At 43.0% G+C, this 17943-nt stretch overlaps 2 protein-coding genes across 5 annotated transcripts in view; one reads left to right on the forward strand and one right to left on the reverse strand.

Moving 5' to 3' along the window:
- Window positions 1–7511, reverse strand: coq4 (coenzyme Q4 homolog (S. cerevisiae)). 3 transcript variants are annotated; one of them, XM_035391471.1, is made up of 8 exons: window positions 7297–7511; window positions 3775–3924; window positions 3175–3271; window positions 2638–2740; window positions 2196–2325; window positions 1562–1655; window positions 968–1188; window positions 1–646 (listed from the first exon to the last, which is right to left on the reverse strand). In XM_035391471.1, exons 1-7 carry the CDS (start codon window positions 7379–7381, stop codon window positions 996–998), a joined length of 852 nt encoding a protein of 283 aa, XP_035247362.1. In that variant the 5' UTR covers window positions 7382–7511; the 3' UTR covers window positions 1–646; window positions 968–995. The 3 variants fall into 3 exon arrangements, with proteins under 3 accessions (XP_035247362.1, XP_035247361.1, XP_035247363.1); XM_035391470.1 differs by having other exon boundaries at window positions 3775–3927; window positions 7297–7505; XM_035391472.1 differs by lacking the exon at window positions 7297–7511 and adding an exon at window positions 7048–7069.
- Window positions 6678–17943, forward strand: part of traf2b (Tnf receptor-associated factor 2b) — a 27800-nt gene continuing 16534 nt past the window's right edge. The window contains exon 1 of one of the 2 annotated variants that reach the window (XM_035391468.1): window positions 6678–6879. In XM_035391468.1, coding sequence (XP_035247359.1) covers window positions 6787–6879 — 93 coding nt within the window. In that variant the 5' untranslated portion in view covers window positions 6678–6786. Of the gene's footprint in view, window positions 6880–8236; window positions 8381–17943 lie in introns of those variants that run through there. The other variant, XM_035391469.1, reaches the window with a different exon arrangement.

The following is a 17943-nucleotide window of genomic DNA, read 5'->3' on the forward strand; positions in this document are numbered from 1 at the left end:
TGGGATTTCAGTGCATTTATTTAAACATCTTCACAGTGCACAGTGCAAAGCAAATGAATACTTATCAGAAAAGAAATCTTCTTTTAAGCAGACTATCATTTCACTCCCGTGTCTGGCCAAGCTTGCAGGTGAAGAATGTGATTAACACAGTACCTGGGATTCCATGACCTGCTCATTAATTTGTGAGAAATTCTGGGTCCAAATTGCACCAATATTTCCAATGTTGATTTTATTTTCTGTACAAGCACACAAAGCAGCATGTTTTAAAAAGTGATTCAGTGAATGACGCACATGTCTAGTCATGTTTAATGTCTGGCGGTACCAGTTGCCCAAATGGGGGAGTTCTCATCCCCCCTGGACTGCTCGGAGCCTGGGAATGCACCGACCCCCCTCCCCTGAACACGTGCGTTCTGTGTCACAGGAAACGGAATGAAGGGAAGGGGAAGAGCTGAATTCCAACCATGCCAAAACCATGTGCGGTTCATTCCCGTCAGGCTCATCATTCTGCCGGTCAGGGATCAGAGTGCAGGCACGCAGAGGGAGAATTCCAGCCTTGAACTCGACTCACACGGCTGGGCGCTGGACATGGTGGACAACGGCTGAGATGCGTAAAACCCCTCCCTTTCACTGCAGAGCAATTTAAACCCTGAGGGAAAAGCCGTCATCCAAAATCCGTTATCATCCATTATCCAACATCATACATTATCTATCATCATCCATTATCACCCATTATTTGCCAACATCCATGATCCAACATCATCCATTATCCATCAACAACCATTATCCATCAACAACCATCATCATCCATTATCCATAAACATCTGTTATCATTTATTATCCAACATCATCCAGTATCTGTCATCATCCATCATAATCCATTATTCATCATCATCCATTATCTATCAACATCCATTATCCAACATCATCCGTTATCTGTCCTAATTCATTATTGATTATTGTCCATTACCATTAGTTTGGAGCAGCGCTGCTGTGACTCAGGAGTCAGGAGGGGACGCCCTGCGGGCTGTCCGAAGCGTCAGCGGCGGCGGGTCGATGCCCAGCTCCTCCCGCAGCGACTCCAGGCTCTGCTCCCAGCGGCGCTCGTAGAAGACGCTCAGAACGCAGCGCGCCCGTCTCCCGCTTCGCAGCGCCCACGGGCCCAGGGACGTGACCAGCGGCTGCAGCCGTCTGCCACAGAAATGACAGCGGGAGAACGTAACTACGCTGCACGCCGGGGACATCGAACCCGTGCCGGGCCGCGACAGGGCCTGCTGGACTTCACCGCTATTCAGCGTCTGATTGATCGGTTAAAATCAGCTGACGACATGGTTAATGGCCAATCATACAGCTGATGGGACTTCCATTCCATTGGTTAAGATCGGGTGTTTGTGGAAGGTATGGGAGCTCATTTCATGAGAATGATTACCTCCGTGATTACCTTACAGCAAATCCCAAATGAGCACTGGTTTTCCAGTTATGACACTATAAAGGTTGAGGTTTAGAAAAACATTTAGTGTCATCCCTTTGCGACAAGCATCATGTGACCATGGCATACACATACCTACTAGAGAGGCGTAGAGGTCCCAGTGCAGCTCCCAGAATGCACATGGGCAAGCCGGTCTGAGCAGCTTCAAACCACTTCACTGCAACCTCGCCTATGAGAAGAAAGAACAAGCGTCAAATCTTCAGTGCTGCACATCCTGCAAGCACCTTACACACGTGCACAGAGTGGTCACCACCAATGCGTAGTGGTTTGAGCCTTGAAGGTTTTCCTTGAAGCAGGTGACAGGCAGAGGGCAGCAGTGTAGTATAACGGGTAAGGAATTGGTCTTGCAACCTAAAGGTCACAGGTTTAATTGCCGGGTATGACACTTCAAGAAAGGTACTTAACCCACATTGCTTCAGTATATATCCAGCTGCATAAATGGATGCAGTATAAAATGGATAAAAGGGTCTGCTAAATGCCAAAGTAACGTAAAGACGGTTGTTGACTGGCTCATAATAAGACCTGGACTGCTAGGAGTTGGCAGCGTTTCTCCTGTTTCAGTGAAGCGGGGAAGTTCAGCCGCGTGTTCTGAACTGAGCTCTCATTGGCTGCGTGTTCTGAACTGAGCTCTCATTGGCTGCTCCGCACAACAAGAGATTTTAACAGAGGGGGTGCTAGCGGCAGCACCCCCGCAGCGGGACGCACTCACCCAGCATGTTCGTGGGCATTCCGAGCAGCGTGTGCAGGAGGTCGTGCACTTCGCGATAGCGCTGCATGACGTACGCTAGCTCCTCACTGTCCACAAACTTCACATCCGCCCGCGAGTCAGGGGTCACTTGCTGAGAGAGAACAACAAATTCACAAGGGAAAATAAAACCTTCTTTTGCCCCCTCACATAGTTACATATTCACCAAACTCATTCCATTCATCATGAGATTAACACCCTTCTTCCTTCTGGCATTTAGAATTCATTTATCGTAAATGTGTGGGTGTGTGTGTGAGCAGATGTCAAACCACATAATCACTGAGGCGTTATTGCATTCACACCCATGCAGTGGGGAGTTTTCAAATTACTTCCAAGTCAAGTTAATCGTGAAGCATTCCAGGAAGAGGAACACCAGTTCCTGGTCATGGGGTCATGTCGCGCTTACATTGTCCTCCAGGAAACGGAGGTACTCCCTCCCTAGGGACCCCTCCGGCAGGGTCCTCATGTGGGAAAGGTCCAGAGTGGACAGACGGATGCGTGGACGCTCTCTGAGGGGGGGAAATGTCATTGGGTCATTTACGGTACTCCCACCCCCCACTCCCCGCCACTGAAACCCCACAGCCATTGTATGGGGGGTTCCCAACCAGCGGAGGGAGGGGGGGGTCCCATGGGGTCTTCAACAAAAGTGAGAAGAAAAATGCTCTCTTTAAAGAACATAATAAATATTCATAGTTAACAACCAAAAAAGGCTGGTCTGAACATCCTTGGTAAAATTCTAATAATGTACTATTACATAATTATTCGGTCCCAGTTTTTAGACACTTGCGTGTACAGGGGTGTTAAACAGCCCTGAAGCTGTGGATGACAGCTTCAACAGGTTTATTTATGCAGGTGAGATGCTCAGCTAGAGGGAGGCATTTTCGGGGAACCCCGTGTGCCGGCAAGCGCGAAGGGGACGGTAGCTTCACACAGAAGCACCCACAGGAGAATGCTGCACCCCTCAGGATCGCTCTTCATCTGGTCCCGCATACTCCTCAAGGCCAGGTGACCCGTCGTCTCTCCCAACACTGCCACCATGTCTGTAAGCACACGGACAGGAAGTTACGCTGATCACTGACTGCTATCCATTCACATGAACAGGAAGTTACGCTGATCACTGACTGCTATCCATTCACAGGAACAGATAACCCCCTCTGTTCTTATTCTTCTGTTCTGGTAAAGCACAAACTGATATAGCCATCTTACCATGCATGCTATGCAAGTATAAAAACCCACTCCCTGCTTAATCTGTGTGTGATCTGTGTGGTTATCTATAGGCATTAAAAAATCCAAAGGCTTGGATTTGTGAGATGGATTCCGAAGATTGCTTCTAGTTTTATTTTATTTTAAGTCTCAGTCTCTACGAAAGAGAAAGGACTCAGTGGTTTCGATTTCTGAAAACCAGAACAGAAACAGAAAGTCCTATTCAGTCCTAGTCATTTATTTGCCCTGCACAACAGTGATAAGAGTTTCAGGAAATTTTCAGCAACATTCCGAGGGCTGGGCGTGCTGGGGGATGGGGAATTTTGGGTGAGGGGCTCACCATGCCTGTAGGGGTCCTGCAGGGCAGCCACCCCTGAGCCCACAGCTAGCAGGGCCTTCTGAAAGGGGTTAGTGGGGATGTGACCCTGGTACAGTCGGTCATACTGGCTCTCCGAACCCAAGTCTGTGTGCTGGCGGCGCCCAAGGCTCACTGCTGGGGAGGGCAGAGGAGAGTGGTGTCAAAAATATTACTATGTTTAATAATGATTACATATTGAACATTATCAGTAGCACAAGCACCCCTCCAAAATCGAAAGCAACTTAAACTTTGTTTCAAAATGAGCGGTCTTTTTCGGACAATGATTCAAAAGAGCAGATTTACTTCAACAGAACACAGAGAAATTATACTTTTCCTGTACAAATACTGATCAAGTTATCCATGTAACACTTAACAATAACACTCATTCCCGAGTTGGTATTTTCAGGCTTTATATTCAACTAAGTACAATGAAATTGCAGAAACAATGAAAATAAATGATGGCAAACATATCCAGTAATTTTCAAAATCAATGCTTTATTTTACCAAGTTAAAATAGCAAAAATCTGTTCTACATATGAGATGCAACACCCTCCCCCCCCCCAAAAAAAATAGCCTTAGAGTTAGAAATACCCTTCCTGGATTGTGGGCTTCTCGTGGCGGAAGTGCTTGCGAGGTTTTATGATCCCCAGAGCTACACTGTCAAGGGTTCGATATGTCCCCCGGTAAGGTCTCCCAAGGCAAACAGGTCTGGGATGAGGTCCCAGACAAACATGATCCAACAGACCCTTTACTGATGGTAAATAATAATAGAGCACAGTTGACCCTGCCCGGAATAGGACCCATCAGGACCCATCCCTGGAGCAAAGCTTTTTAGAGTATTAAAAGCTATTTTAGAATATTCAGTGTTCTCAGAGAAGGTGGGAGGGGTGCTGGGAAAGGCTCTGCCTACTGACTCCATTGTGTTACTGGGGACTTCAATGCTCACGTTAGCATTGGGGAAACTGGGAGGGGCGTGATTGGGAGGACCGGCCTCTCTGATCTGCACCCGAGGGGTGTTATGTTATTGGACTTGTGTGCTAGTCATGATCTGTCCATAGTGAACACCATGTTCGAACACAAGGATATTCATGAGTGTACATGGTACCAACACCTTGGGCCAAAGGTTGATGATCCACTTTGTAGCCTTTGTTTCATTAGACCTGCATCCATCTGTGTTGGACACTCTGGTGAAGAGAGGAGCAGAGCTGTCATCTGATCACCATCTGGTGATGAGTTGGATCAGATGGTGGGGGAAGCTGCCAGACAGACCAGGTAAACCCAAATGTGTAGTGAGGGTCTGCTGGGAACACCTAGCAGAAGAGTCCGTCCGGAAGGCTTTCAACTCCCACCTCTGAGAGAACTTTTCCCGTATCCCGGAGGAGGTTGGGGACATAGAGTCTGAATGAACCCTGCTCAAAGCCTCGATTGTGGAAGTGGCTGCTAGGGGTTGTAATCAAAAGCTGGTCGGTGCACGTCCTGGCGGCAACCCAAGAACCCGCTGGTGGACTCCAGCGGTGAGGGAGGCTGTCAAGCTGAAGAAAGAGGCATTCCAGGCCTGTTTGGCACAGGAAACCTCTGATTCAGCAGACAGGTACCGGCAGGCGAAAAAGGCTGCAGCTGCAGCAGTTGCAGAAGCAAAATCTGGGAGCATGGGTGGAGTTTGGAGAGGCCTTGGAGAAGGACTTCATACCCCCTTTCCACCAACGCGAACCTGGTTCTGGGCTGGTGCTAGTGCCGGTTCGCAGTTGGTTCAACTTGCGAACCTTCTAAGAACCGGTTTGCTTTTCCACGAGCTAGAGAGCCACACCATTACATCACTGTATACGTCTGTATACGTCTCCGCTTTCCCAGCAACATTGTTGCCTATTAAAATGTATGTCCTGTAAAAATACAGATAATGTCTGAATGTAAAAAACCAACTTCATACATATATATTTAGTTATATTATTACAGCCTTATTTACTATATCATCTTTAAGACAAGCAACACGCTCGGAATTATCTCATCGCGACCCATTAAATCCAATGGCGGAGACGTTGGTTCATAACTGCAAACTGCTTTCCTAACGGCTATTTTGCGTCCTGCGACTTGGGTTACAACCAAGCGGCCAAACCCAGACTTCGTTTTTGAAGCTCATTTCCTGGTGTTGTAGTTCCTGGTTGCTCACTAGCGCCACTACGGATGGCTCCAGTATAGGTGTTTTCATATCCGGTTTCCATGTAAGTCTACGGTACAAATGCGATCAAAATACAAAGTCAATAATTTTTTCTCAAAAGAACAAATAGTCATAATAGGTGTATTTTATTGGTCTTATGACTGTCCATGGGTCGATTTCATGATTTATTGCGTCATTTGGGCACAGTGCCAATATTTGTTCTGGACCAATGAGGTACAGCTTGCGTCACTTCCGGATTACTGCGGAGGACTCAGCTACAGTAGGGGCTACAGTCTATGGTCACTGGGGTGGGCGGTGGCGCTTCTTGGCCTTGCCATTGCGGCTCCGGCTACGGTCCGCCTGTGCTAAGTCTGAAAACGCAGGCATCCCATTTCGTGGTGATTTCATTATGGCGTGTGCTATTTACAGCTGCTCTAGACGACCATAAAATAATCCTCCTCTTAAGTTTTTCGGTATCCGAGTCATTTTTACTATTTCCTTTAGCCTACTTAACCAAATAATTACTTGGCAGAAAGCGTAATCAGCTTGCTATATTTGGTAGTCCAGTAGTAGCCTGTGCTAAAACAGTTCGCAACTTCGGCTACCAAGCCATTTGACTAGCTAGCTAACCTTAACCGGCAAACATTCAATCTGTCAAACGTGTTTGGCGGCTTGTCAGTCGTGTACATTCCGTAAATGTCTACCTGGGCCATGCTTCACGCATGTAACATTAAAGGGGTTTTCCCGTGTACATTTCGCTGTGGCAATAATCAGCTGATAAATTCCCGGTTATAAAATGTGTTAATCGGTTTGTGTTTTGTTAAAGCATAGTGGCCACCATGGAGATGGGCGTCTGTTTTCCCTGGACACCGCCACGGAGTACAGATTGTATACGGAAAAGTCAAACGGGCAGGTCAAGCAGGACAGCGCAGGCAAGTTATAACTATGTTTTTCCATGTGCGTGGTTGACAAGGGCAACGCCAGAAAAATAAATACAGTGCGTGAATACATGACATTAGCTATATATGTACAAAATGTAACGTTAACCAAGTTACATTCAACCTAGAAATGGCACGGATCACTGGGACGAACCACTTAACCTGACATCTTGAACTGGCTCGCGTGTTGGTGCTTGCTAAAACAGAGCACTAGTAGTCGTTTAGCTACAAATCTTCGCTAACTCTAGCTGCTTGAATTTTCAACACATAGTCGCAGCGTGGTGTTTTCTAGTGAGCTGCATTTCTACCAAAAGCATTAGATACTAGCTGTCGTTTTCCATCCTGGCTACCTTGTCAGCAAACGTAAGCAGTAGCCGAGGGGGTTCCTCGCGAGTGTCGCGCCGCAGCTACCTGGGAGAACTGCCCACAAAGGACCCCGAGTTGTGCGCCGTGCTGTGGTGAAGGCTCGGAGAGTTCGGACGTTTATCAACGACATCGCGAGTGACCTGCTGGCTCCAATCCACGGGGCTATATTCTGTCCTCTCACTGTATGGTTCAAATATCACTTCGCGTGTGCCTTCGGAAAGCTTTCGGTGGTACACTGGTACGGGTACTAAAAAGGCTCAGATAATAAAAATCTGCGCTTCCGTTTATCGCTGGGAAGATCGCGGATTTAAGACTTTCTTTCTTAACCCTCCTATTATGTTTGGGGTCAATTTGACCCCATTCAATGTTTACTGTCTCTAAAAATATGGTTACCATACTTTTTTAAGCCAGATATTTTGTGACTTTTCCTAACTTTATGGGGAAAACATGGCAAACACGAAATTAACATCTCTCAACCACCAAGAAACCTTCCTGTCACCTCTCAACCACCAAGAACTGACATGTTCACTTCCAAAAATGGAAAACTACTATGGTCCGGATCCCCAGTTGAAAGACAGGGTAGACTTAGTGCTGCTAATGTTATCAAAATGGTTCCAGGCCCCACCAGATATGCTAGCAGTCATGTACAAGACATAAAGTCTGCATTTGAACTCTTCATAACACCATAAATGCAAAAGGATATTCTTGAGATGACAAACTTGTGTATAGTGACACTCGGAAAGAGCTGGATGTGACCCACTAGCAATCCTATATTGGGTTGCTTATTTTGGCAGGAGTGTACAAGTCAAAAGGTGAAGCAAAATGCAAAAATGATTTTTATTCAGACCACGCTGCGTTCCTCTTATCAGTGTCTCTGTCTCTGGAGATTTTATTAAGTTGGGAAATCCGATACGGCAATTACGAGTTAGGTACTCCATTGTGGAACGATAGAATGTGGAACTAAAATGAGAAAAAAATAGGGACAATTTACTTGACAAACTCTTGTCTATGGGTTATTTGCAAATGAGTGGAGGCGGTCCGGGCGCGGCGCGAGCGACAAGGCGGAGCTTATCATTTAAGCTAAAAAGGTCTTACTTTTAAAGAGCGCTACAGCTACAAAAAGAACAGGGTAAGTAAAATGTTTCTTGCGTGTAGTTCACCAGGTTGCTAACAACATACTGCTAAATATTGCGCAACCAGTTGGGACTGTTTTGAAACTGGTGGCGAAGTCGCTTGCAGTTGTTTACCTAATGATCTCAGCCATTCGGTATGTTCGGGTTTCTGCAGAAATTATTCTTTGTTTCTATTGAGAAGTGGACAAGTGAGGAGATTTACAGCTAGTTGTGTAGAAATTTGTGAGGAATATAATAAACAATGCATTGCAATTACAATAACTCGTCGATTGCTTTGCATTTTCAAGATCAACGTAGCATAGGTTCTGCAGGCCCTTTCCGTTTCGCCATTTTCATTCGAAACTTCGTGATATTTAAGCTTTGTAAAGTGTAAGCTTTGCCCATGAGTTTGTGTCGACTTCAGGTGATTGTAAATAAATTTTACGTTATATCAATTGTGTTCGTGTAATCAAATACTTTAAACACTGGAAGCAAGTAGCCTATATAGTTAAGATTTATCTTTTAAGATCATTAAACAGCCACTCGTGTGTGTGTTTGTGTGTGTGTGAGAGAATGGATGTTCTATGCAGAATGTGGTTAATCTAGATATGCTTGTCAGTAGCATGCATTTGTTAGCTCGTGTTAGAAACACAAAATATGTTTGGAATGCATTGCCGTTTGTGTGAAATCATGAGTGTATTTAAAAAAATTCTCAAAGTTATATCACACAATTTCTGATGAATATTTCAAATATAATGGAATACTGTGTAAACATAGAGCACCATCAACCTGGCAACTATGTGCTTTAAAAAATAATGATGTGGCTGCTGGGTGGCTCATTCAGTTAAAGGTTAGCATCACATAACATCCCCCAAAGATATTGGACCAGTTCTTTTCATTCTAGAGGTTCAGATGCATTAGATTTTTCTTAGGGTTTATTTCTTGCCTTTATTTTTAGGGGTCCAAGCAGTGAAGCAGGTGGAACCCTATTGTATCTGTTAGGATTATTATTAGGGGTCCAAGCAGCGAAGCTGGTGGAACCCTATTGTATCTGTTAGGATTATTGGGGGTCCAAGCAGCAAAGCTGGTGGAACCCTATTGTATCTGTTAGGATTATTATTATTATTATTATTATTATTATTATTATTAATAAAAGTGCTAAAAGTGTCAGGCTCAGCAACCATAAGTCCTAGAGCAACCAAATTTGGTAGGTGGGTTAATATGGCCCCCACTACTCAGGCACTACAAATCACCTATGTAGATGGTGGCGCTATCACAAAGGGTCATGTTTAAAAGGTCATAACTCCCACACCATAAGTCAGATCAACACAAAACTTCATCGACCGATGCATCTGAATGTGCTCTACAACTTTGCTATTGTCAACCTATGTCCACCATATTGTTTGCCCGCCATTTGGACTTTTTTATTAGTTTTGGTGCGGAAGAGCTGTAGCTCCACATCTAATTAAGACATCTAGTAAACTCCTTTACGGCAAGCGGCTAGAAGACATCCATGGTGATGCAACTAAGTAATCCGACACCATTGGGTCTAGTTTTTATCAGTGAGGGGAGGATCTGAACTTCATAATGGACAATATCATCTATCTGGGCATTCATAAAAATATTCTTTTGCCACTCAGAAATAGTATTCCGTCATAGCAACAAAATAAACCCGACAATAGCCCTAAGATATGCCAATATGGCAGTGAAAAGGCTGCCCACTAAGTAATGAAATAAATGAGACAACGTTTTAAAAAATGATACCATGTCATTCTACAGTCAATATCTGGAACTAAATATTGAATAAATATACAACCTTACCGTTGATTTTACGCGTAGAGATGTCCTGTTTGAGACTGAGTGGTCATATATTGTCTTGGACAATCCGTTTGTGAAATATAGGCTATGCGCGTCTGTGATGCCTGGGTACCTTCAAAAATAGCTGTGCGTAATACCACACCTGTTGTTTACGGCATTGTCACCCTTTTTAGTACAGTCTGGCTTGATTGACAATTCATTTATTCAGTAGGTGAGAGTATAAGCTTTCTAACGATTTATAACATGTCTGATTTTGCTTTTGGAATAGCGTTTTATCAGTCAGCATAACCGAAAATTTTCTTATCATCGCATTCACTCTGGGGTAGCAGTAAAATATGCTGCACCTAACAAAACGTTGTCAACGATTTTTCATAATTTCTTAGAAAATACAATTATTATTGAGGACTTCTGGACATAGCTAAGCCATATGTTTGCTGATAGACCTATCTGACATTGTTTTCTGGAGCAAAACAGAAGCGGATAGAATTGTATCATTGCTCTCTCTATCTCTATCTACTGAACACACAAAATTTCATCAATGCTATGTAAGTGTACTGCTCAATGTTTCGGTTCGTTCCGTTGCTACCACAATATAACAAACTTTTTTGTGTCTACAGCTGCAGTTTCCCGCTGCAATTACTAATATTGAATATAAACAAAAGACTAGTCTTTTAAGACTTATGTTGTAGTCAAAAGACTTATGCTGTAGCCTGCCAATATCGAAATAAATAATACGGTAGGCCTACTCTGCGGGCAGCATGCAGGTAGCAGGGATGGCAAGTTGATATTTCGTTTTTTGTTTCGTTTTATTATTTGAAATATGTATTATTATTCGATTTCTGAGGCGCTCTGAAATGTGCATTCTTTGCTAAGCTGAGCAATGGTCTGGAATATATGTCTGACGTAGTGTTGCACGGTATACTGAAACTTCAGCACCTTTTCGGTACTTAAAAAAAGAACGGTTCAGTATTAAAATTTCCGACGTTCGGTACTTTTAGGTCAAATGTAAAAGCCAGGTTAATGTAACTCCCGCATTACTGATATAGAGGATGAAAGGTGTAATTTGTCAGAATCTTTGCTAGATGGCAGTAGCAACTAAGGGAGCCAAATCAGGTGACGTGCGCTTGTGCATTCCTCCTCATTGATACAGTGCAAGCTTCTACTCAGTTCACTTCAGTAACAATAGGTGTTCCACTTTAGAAATTTTATTATAGGAAGATGCTGTATTGTTATTAAAATATGCTGTTTTTAGATCTATTTAAAAGTGAAAGACCTGTTTAAAGATTATTTAGTTTACAATTGTTTAATTTTGAAATATATTTAATATATTTTTCTATTTGTGTTGTAACACTATAGGCCTTAAAAATATGTTGAACAGGCTTCAAATTAAAGGTTGTTAAGAAACCAGGTTGTTAATAAACCGTGAATTTGAAAATGAGGTCAACCCTTGTGGACATTTTGTTTCTGATCTATTAAAATAATTTTCAGTATCGTTAGGTACCGAGTATCGAATCAGTATTATTTAAGTTTCAAGTATCGAGTATCGTGATACTAAACCTGGTATCGGTATCAAAGTCAAAATTTTGGTATCGTGACAACACTAATCTGACGCCTTTTTAAGTTGCAGCTTGGAAGCACTGCAGCTCTACATACACGCCGGGCTTTCTAAGTGTTACAACATGCCATCTAAGTGTTACGACATAGTAAAGGCCTTTACAGCAAGCAGCTAGGACACATCCATGGCGACACAACTAAGTAATCAGACAGTGTCTCTTAGCAGGACTTCTCTCTGGAGAAGGACAAATTATGTTTTCAAAGTTTATAAGTGCATAAATTTAGAGTACCAAATAATCAAGAAGAAAACATCAAGAAAATGTTTGCATGCATGCGTGTCTGTGCGTCTGTTTGTACTGCTGGGAATGGATATTGTTCTTTCTGGCCTGTTCAAGCCTCTCCTGCTCAGGCTATTCTAGTTCTTCGCTGTTTGCAACCAGAGGCTGGGAGCAGGTGAACAGATCCGTGCGTGTCACAGTTCCCATGGCGAGCAGCTTTATTTGGGTAATTAAGAAAGCCCCCACGCAGGCCCTTCAGCTGCCGCCATCCTGGTTTCCCAGGATACACTGAAGCAGACGTGGCGTCTGACGTCTGCTGTGTTGCCTAAATAGGAGTGGCGCCAGGAAGAACGCGCTGTTCTGTTGATACGTTGTCTTAGTTTGTTTCTGTTGCAAACATTGCACCATCGTTGCCTTTGCACTTATCAGGCTTGTTTGTGCAGCAAAGATGGCCTTGCGCCAGTGCTGAGTGATAAACAGCCCAGGCCTGCGTGTCACCTCTGACAGCAGATATTTCACTGCACTTGCACAATCACACCGTGTGAATGCATTAAGCAAAATGAGAGGCGTACCTCGCTTCATGCCCAAGTTGGCCCAAGGTTACCTTAGCCTCTGATGGCAGAATGACCTCTGACTTTTTTATTACTGCATTACAAACTTCTCTTGTCTGACTGCTGATTTGCTTGTTGCGACGCTCTCATTCTGAGGCTAGCAATCTGTGGGTTTTTTTGTCATTAGAATCAAAACGAGAAATCTGAAAGCAGCATTTTGACAGGAGTACTGTAAAGTGCGTGATTCTTTTGTTGGAGTAACCAAAAAATAAATAAATTTATGCTGCATGCTGTCTAGGAACTGATCCACGTTCTGCTCAGAATGGTGGGGGCAGGGATTGGTTTAGAGGAAGCTGGCCCTTGAACCTCACCCAATAGCTGCACCCACTGTTTCTGCCTACTGAGTTTTAAAAAATGCATCCTGGATTGGGTGGAGTAGATGTGTCCGTTTGTACAGTGTAGCTGTGCCTGGCTCATGAATCTTGGATCCAGCTGTCGAACTAGGCATTGCAGATCAGACATGAATCAAGATTCAGCAATTACATGACCTATTTCTCGCCTGAAATGTTGTCAGAAACATTTTTTGGTGGAATATGAGGGAGTTTATGAATAGGCTGCCGTGTGTCTCCAGTTTTAAAAAGTTAGAAGTTAGAAAACGTTTCTTAGCTGTTTTTTTCTGCCAAATGATATTATTTCAGAAGTATTGAAGTGACTGCATGGATTGAAATGCTTCATTATAAAGTAGACTTACAAACACATTTACGGCCAAAAAGAAGTGATCTAGGGTGTAATTACCCTTCAGTGGTGTACAGCCCCTGGGAATGTTGCATACTGTGAAGTACAGTTCATCGGAACTGTAAAAGCCTCATGTAAAATTGTTAGCATATTTAAATGTTGAAATCACATGGCACTGTGATCGTACATTTTTTGGTCTGTTCTTTTTTTGACTTTTTGAAGAACTTTGCTCCGGGTCCTCACCCCTTTGTCCTTAAAATGAGAACAGTGTGTTCCCTGTTCAGTTGTGTTCTGTCATAACAAATTAGATCAGCCAAGCCAGGCCCTGCCCCCCCTGCCCCCCCTCCCACCCCGCCGGTTCACTCTGCAAGCTGTCCCAGGCAGATATTTCCAGTTAGGCAGTTACTCTGAGCCCATATTGGGCCAATTGGGATTTTTTTGTCTTTGTCCTGGTTTTGTGAAATGACGGCGAGTTTTGCATGCAATATTCCCCACTTCCTTATTTCCCCACACTCTTGCATTCTCTTCCTCTTCCTTAAACAAGTTTCTTGTGCAAGTCCCTGCCTGTTGGTGTACTAATGCCTCCCAGGTTAAAGACCTTTGCCTGTGTGCTGTGAGTAGTTAAGGAACAGATGGGATTGCTTTTAGAACATGAGGACATGGAATCTTGCATTGTGGCAGTCGATGATTGGCTGAAATTTTAGTTGGGGGGGGGGGGGGGGCTGGCCTGGGAATTGCCTGCTCTCCCTTGTTTGGTTTTCACCCTTCAGGATGATGTGAGCAGCAGCCAAAGTCACCTCTTTGTTATTATCCTTCCATGCCTGCGACTCTTCGGTTCGAGTGTCCGCCTCCAGGCAGACTTCACCTCCTTTATTCTCTGCGCGATTTGCACTTATTAAATCCCCTCTTTTCGCTCGGAGGCTAAAGGACTGTGTTCCTGCGAGCTGCTACTCCCCAGCCTTCATCCCTTACCTGGGCGTGTCGAAGTGTCCTTGAGCAAGACACCTAACCCCTAACTGCTCTGGCAAATGAGAGGCATCAATTGTAAAGCGCTTTGGATAAAAGCGCTAGCCTATATAAATGCAATCCATTTACCATTTACCATTTACCTCTGCTCCCTCTGTAGTATGTCTTGTGGAAAAAGACCATGAAATGTCATATAAAAAGAGTTTTTGGCCATGAAAAAAGGACAAATAACGGCAACATGCTACCATTAATTCAAACTGAAGGTGAGCTTACATTTTAGTCACTCTTAATAACTGACAATAATGTTGCCCTCAGAATAAATATTTTCCAAGCTGCAGCTAAATATTAACCTTTTATTGCAGTTTAAAGCTCCAGCGTGACTTTGACAAATACTGAATTTGTGTATATATATTGGTGGTGCAGTGGTTAGTACTGTCACCTTACAGCAAGAAGGTTGTGGGTTTGAATCCTGGCCTGGGCCTTTGTGTGTGGAGCTTGCATGTTCTCCCCGTGACCACATGGTTTTCCTCTGGGGATCCAGTTGGGTAATCCGGGTAATCTAGCTGGACTGTTGGTAGTCCAAAGACACTGGCCGACCAGTGTTGCCAGATTTGAAAACTGAAACTGCCCAACAAATGCCTCAAATCTGCCTAATCTTGGGGGGGGGGGGGGAATCATTTTAAAATAAAAAAATAAAATAAAATGCATAACATATTTTTTACCTAATTAGGAGCCTATTGATTTACCTGTCTTTACTTTACCTGCATTTGTTAAGTAGCACAGTAGGCACAATGTAGCACAATATCAACATGGGAATTTTATTTTTCATGGCATGCAAAGCTATTTCTGGCTTAAGAGGGTAAATAATGCCTCTAAAAATGAAAAGCACCTAATTAAGAAAAATTTGAGGCTTTTTAATATTATAGGATTGTGATTGTTGGAACAAACCGACCTCACTGATGCTCTTCTGACTGAATGGAAGCAAATGCCTGCAGCAATGGTCCAACATCTGGAATAAAGCCTTCCCAGAAGAGTGGAGGTTGTTATAGTAGCAAAGCATGGACCTATTCCATATTCTATATTAATGCCCATAATTGACAAATTACAAATTACTTTCAATTCCTGACTTCAAACATGTAGTTCATGACTCTGTGACTGAAATATGCTCTGTTTTTAACATTGCTTTAATTACTATTACACTGCTGTTTCTTTCTCTATTTGACGTCGGTAACTTGCTTGTCTACTGTCTTGTATAACTTACTGTCTTATGTCAGGTCCCCCTTGCAGATTTCGATCTCAGTGGGGTTTTTCTTGGTTAAATAAAAAATAAAAAAATTTTTGTATGGAGGTGTTGGATCTGAGGTGTCCATATACTTTTGGCTGTGTAGTGTAGAACCACTGCTTTAAAGGATCTTAGCAGTCTGTAAAACATGTTCCCTTCTGTATGCTCTTCTTCCCAACAGATATTAATACATTAAAAGCTCTAAGAAAAACATTCTGCCTCTTGACTGCCTCAGGCTCTGAAATCAGCCACTCCAAATTTCACTGCACATGAAATCTTAACAACCAGTCAGGACAGTCATCTGCCCTGCCTCCTGTTACACGTTAATTATTCTGCCAGAGCAAACAGGCCAGGCAGAGCTAGAGCAGAGATAACATTACCTTGACCTCCAAACGACATGAAGCTCTGGTACTACCTTGTCAGCATAGTTTTGAAGCTTTAAATGTATCTCAATAGTGTGCACTAAGCAGTATATACAGAATAATATGCACTAGGGAGTATGTACTCAATAGTATGCAAGTATGCACTAGGGAGTATGTACTCAATAGTATGCACTAAGCAGTATGTACACAATAGTATGCACTAAGCAGTAGGTACTCAATAGTATGCACTAGGCAGTATGTACTCAATAGTATGCACTAGGCAGTAGATACTCAATAGTATGCAAATATGCACTAGGGAGTATTTACTCAATAGTATGCACTAAGCAGTATGTACACAATACTATGCACTATGCAGTAGGTACTCAACAATAGTATGTAAGTATGCACTTGGCAGTATGTACTCAATAGTATGCACTAGGCAGTAGGTACTCAATAGTATGCAAGTATGCACTAGGCAGTATGTACTCTAGTATGCACTAAGCAGTATGTACACAATAATATGCACTAGGGATTAGGTACTCAATAGTATGCACTAGGCAGTATGTACTCAACAGTATGCACTAGGCAGTGGGTACTCAATAGTATGCAAGTATGCACTAGGGAGTATGTACTCAATAGCATGCAAGTATGCACTAGGGAGTATGTACTCAATAGTATGCACTAAGCAGTATGTACATAATATGCACTAGGCAGCAGGTACTCCATAGTGTGTACCTGATGGGATGCTCTAGCTGGTCGGCAGAAGTGGGGGGAAATGAGGCTGTTCAGAAGAGAACAGACTATAGGAGAGAAGCGATCCTTGAGCAGTGTTAGACTACTGTGTGTGTATATATATATATATATATATATATATATATATATATATATATGTATGTGTATATATATGTGTGTATATATATTTATAATTGTTTGGGAGAAGATAAGAACATACTGACTCTCCTGTAATCATTACAGTACAGTTTTCAGCAACATTTCATTTCTTCTTTGCAGATTCAGTCTAATGTGGATGAGAACTGGCTCACAGCTATGCCCACATACATTATTCTCCAAGTGATTTGTTCTGCTAATTGTGTCTTATGTGGCAAGGATTTATTCGCTCAATAGTGTCTATGCTTTGGGTATTAAATTAACGGAAATCCATACAGCATATGGGATACAGCTGTCAGCATTGTGCAGAATCAGGAAGAACATCTTTATTTTCATATCATATAAGTTTAGGGAAACTTAAACAAAGGAGAAGGATATGACTTGGTTTATTTGCATAGGCTAGTTCCTGTTAAAGGAACTGTTCAGCTTTTGTTGTTTCCATGGAATTTTTGAGTGCAGGAAATTTGAGATATTTTTGACGACAACCGCTGGAGGTTGGATAGAGCCACAGTGTCACAGAGGAGGCAGAAGCGTACAGCACTGTGTCATCAGCATTAAAATGCATTTTGCAGTTGCTTACATTAGAACCAGTATCATTTATATACAATGTATAAACCATCAGGCCTAAAATTAACCTCTGTGGAACACCTTGGAAATGGCTGTCAAGGCTGATTCTCAGCCCCCATTAAAGCAGTGTTGCTTGGCTAACAACGCTGACAGCTAATAGAGAGTGAGATATGTGTTCTCGGGGGAAGAGATCTTGAGCCCGAAATGTCTCCCATTTATCCACTTAAATTTGTGGTGAGTAGCTCAGTCGACCTGGGTATAGGCCTAAATGATGTGAACTATCCCTTTAAAAGCTTGGATTGCGTTGGGATTGTGAAATTGACATATAGGGCCCATGTGTCTGAGTCCCTGTGTCACAGCGTTCATTTTGTCTTCTCAGAGTGTGGCCATTCATGTCTGTGCACACAGGGAAAAAAAAAAGATGGGTACTCATTTATTCAAGTAAACGTTCTCACTCCTACCTTCACAGAACATTTGTAAATTGCATTATAAATTGCATATATTCAACCCCTTTTATAGGTTTCTGTTGGAACCCTATAAATGCAGTGTACAAAGTGCAGTGCGATTTATGACAGTCAG

This window comes from Anguilla anguilla, chromosome 14 (assembly GCF_013347855.1).
Source record: "Anguilla anguilla isolate fAngAng1 chromosome 14, fAngAng1.pri, whole genome shotgun sequence".
In the NCBI taxonomy this organism is placed as follows: domain Eukaryota; kingdom Metazoa; phylum Chordata; class Actinopteri; order Anguilliformes; family Anguillidae; genus Anguilla; species Anguilla anguilla.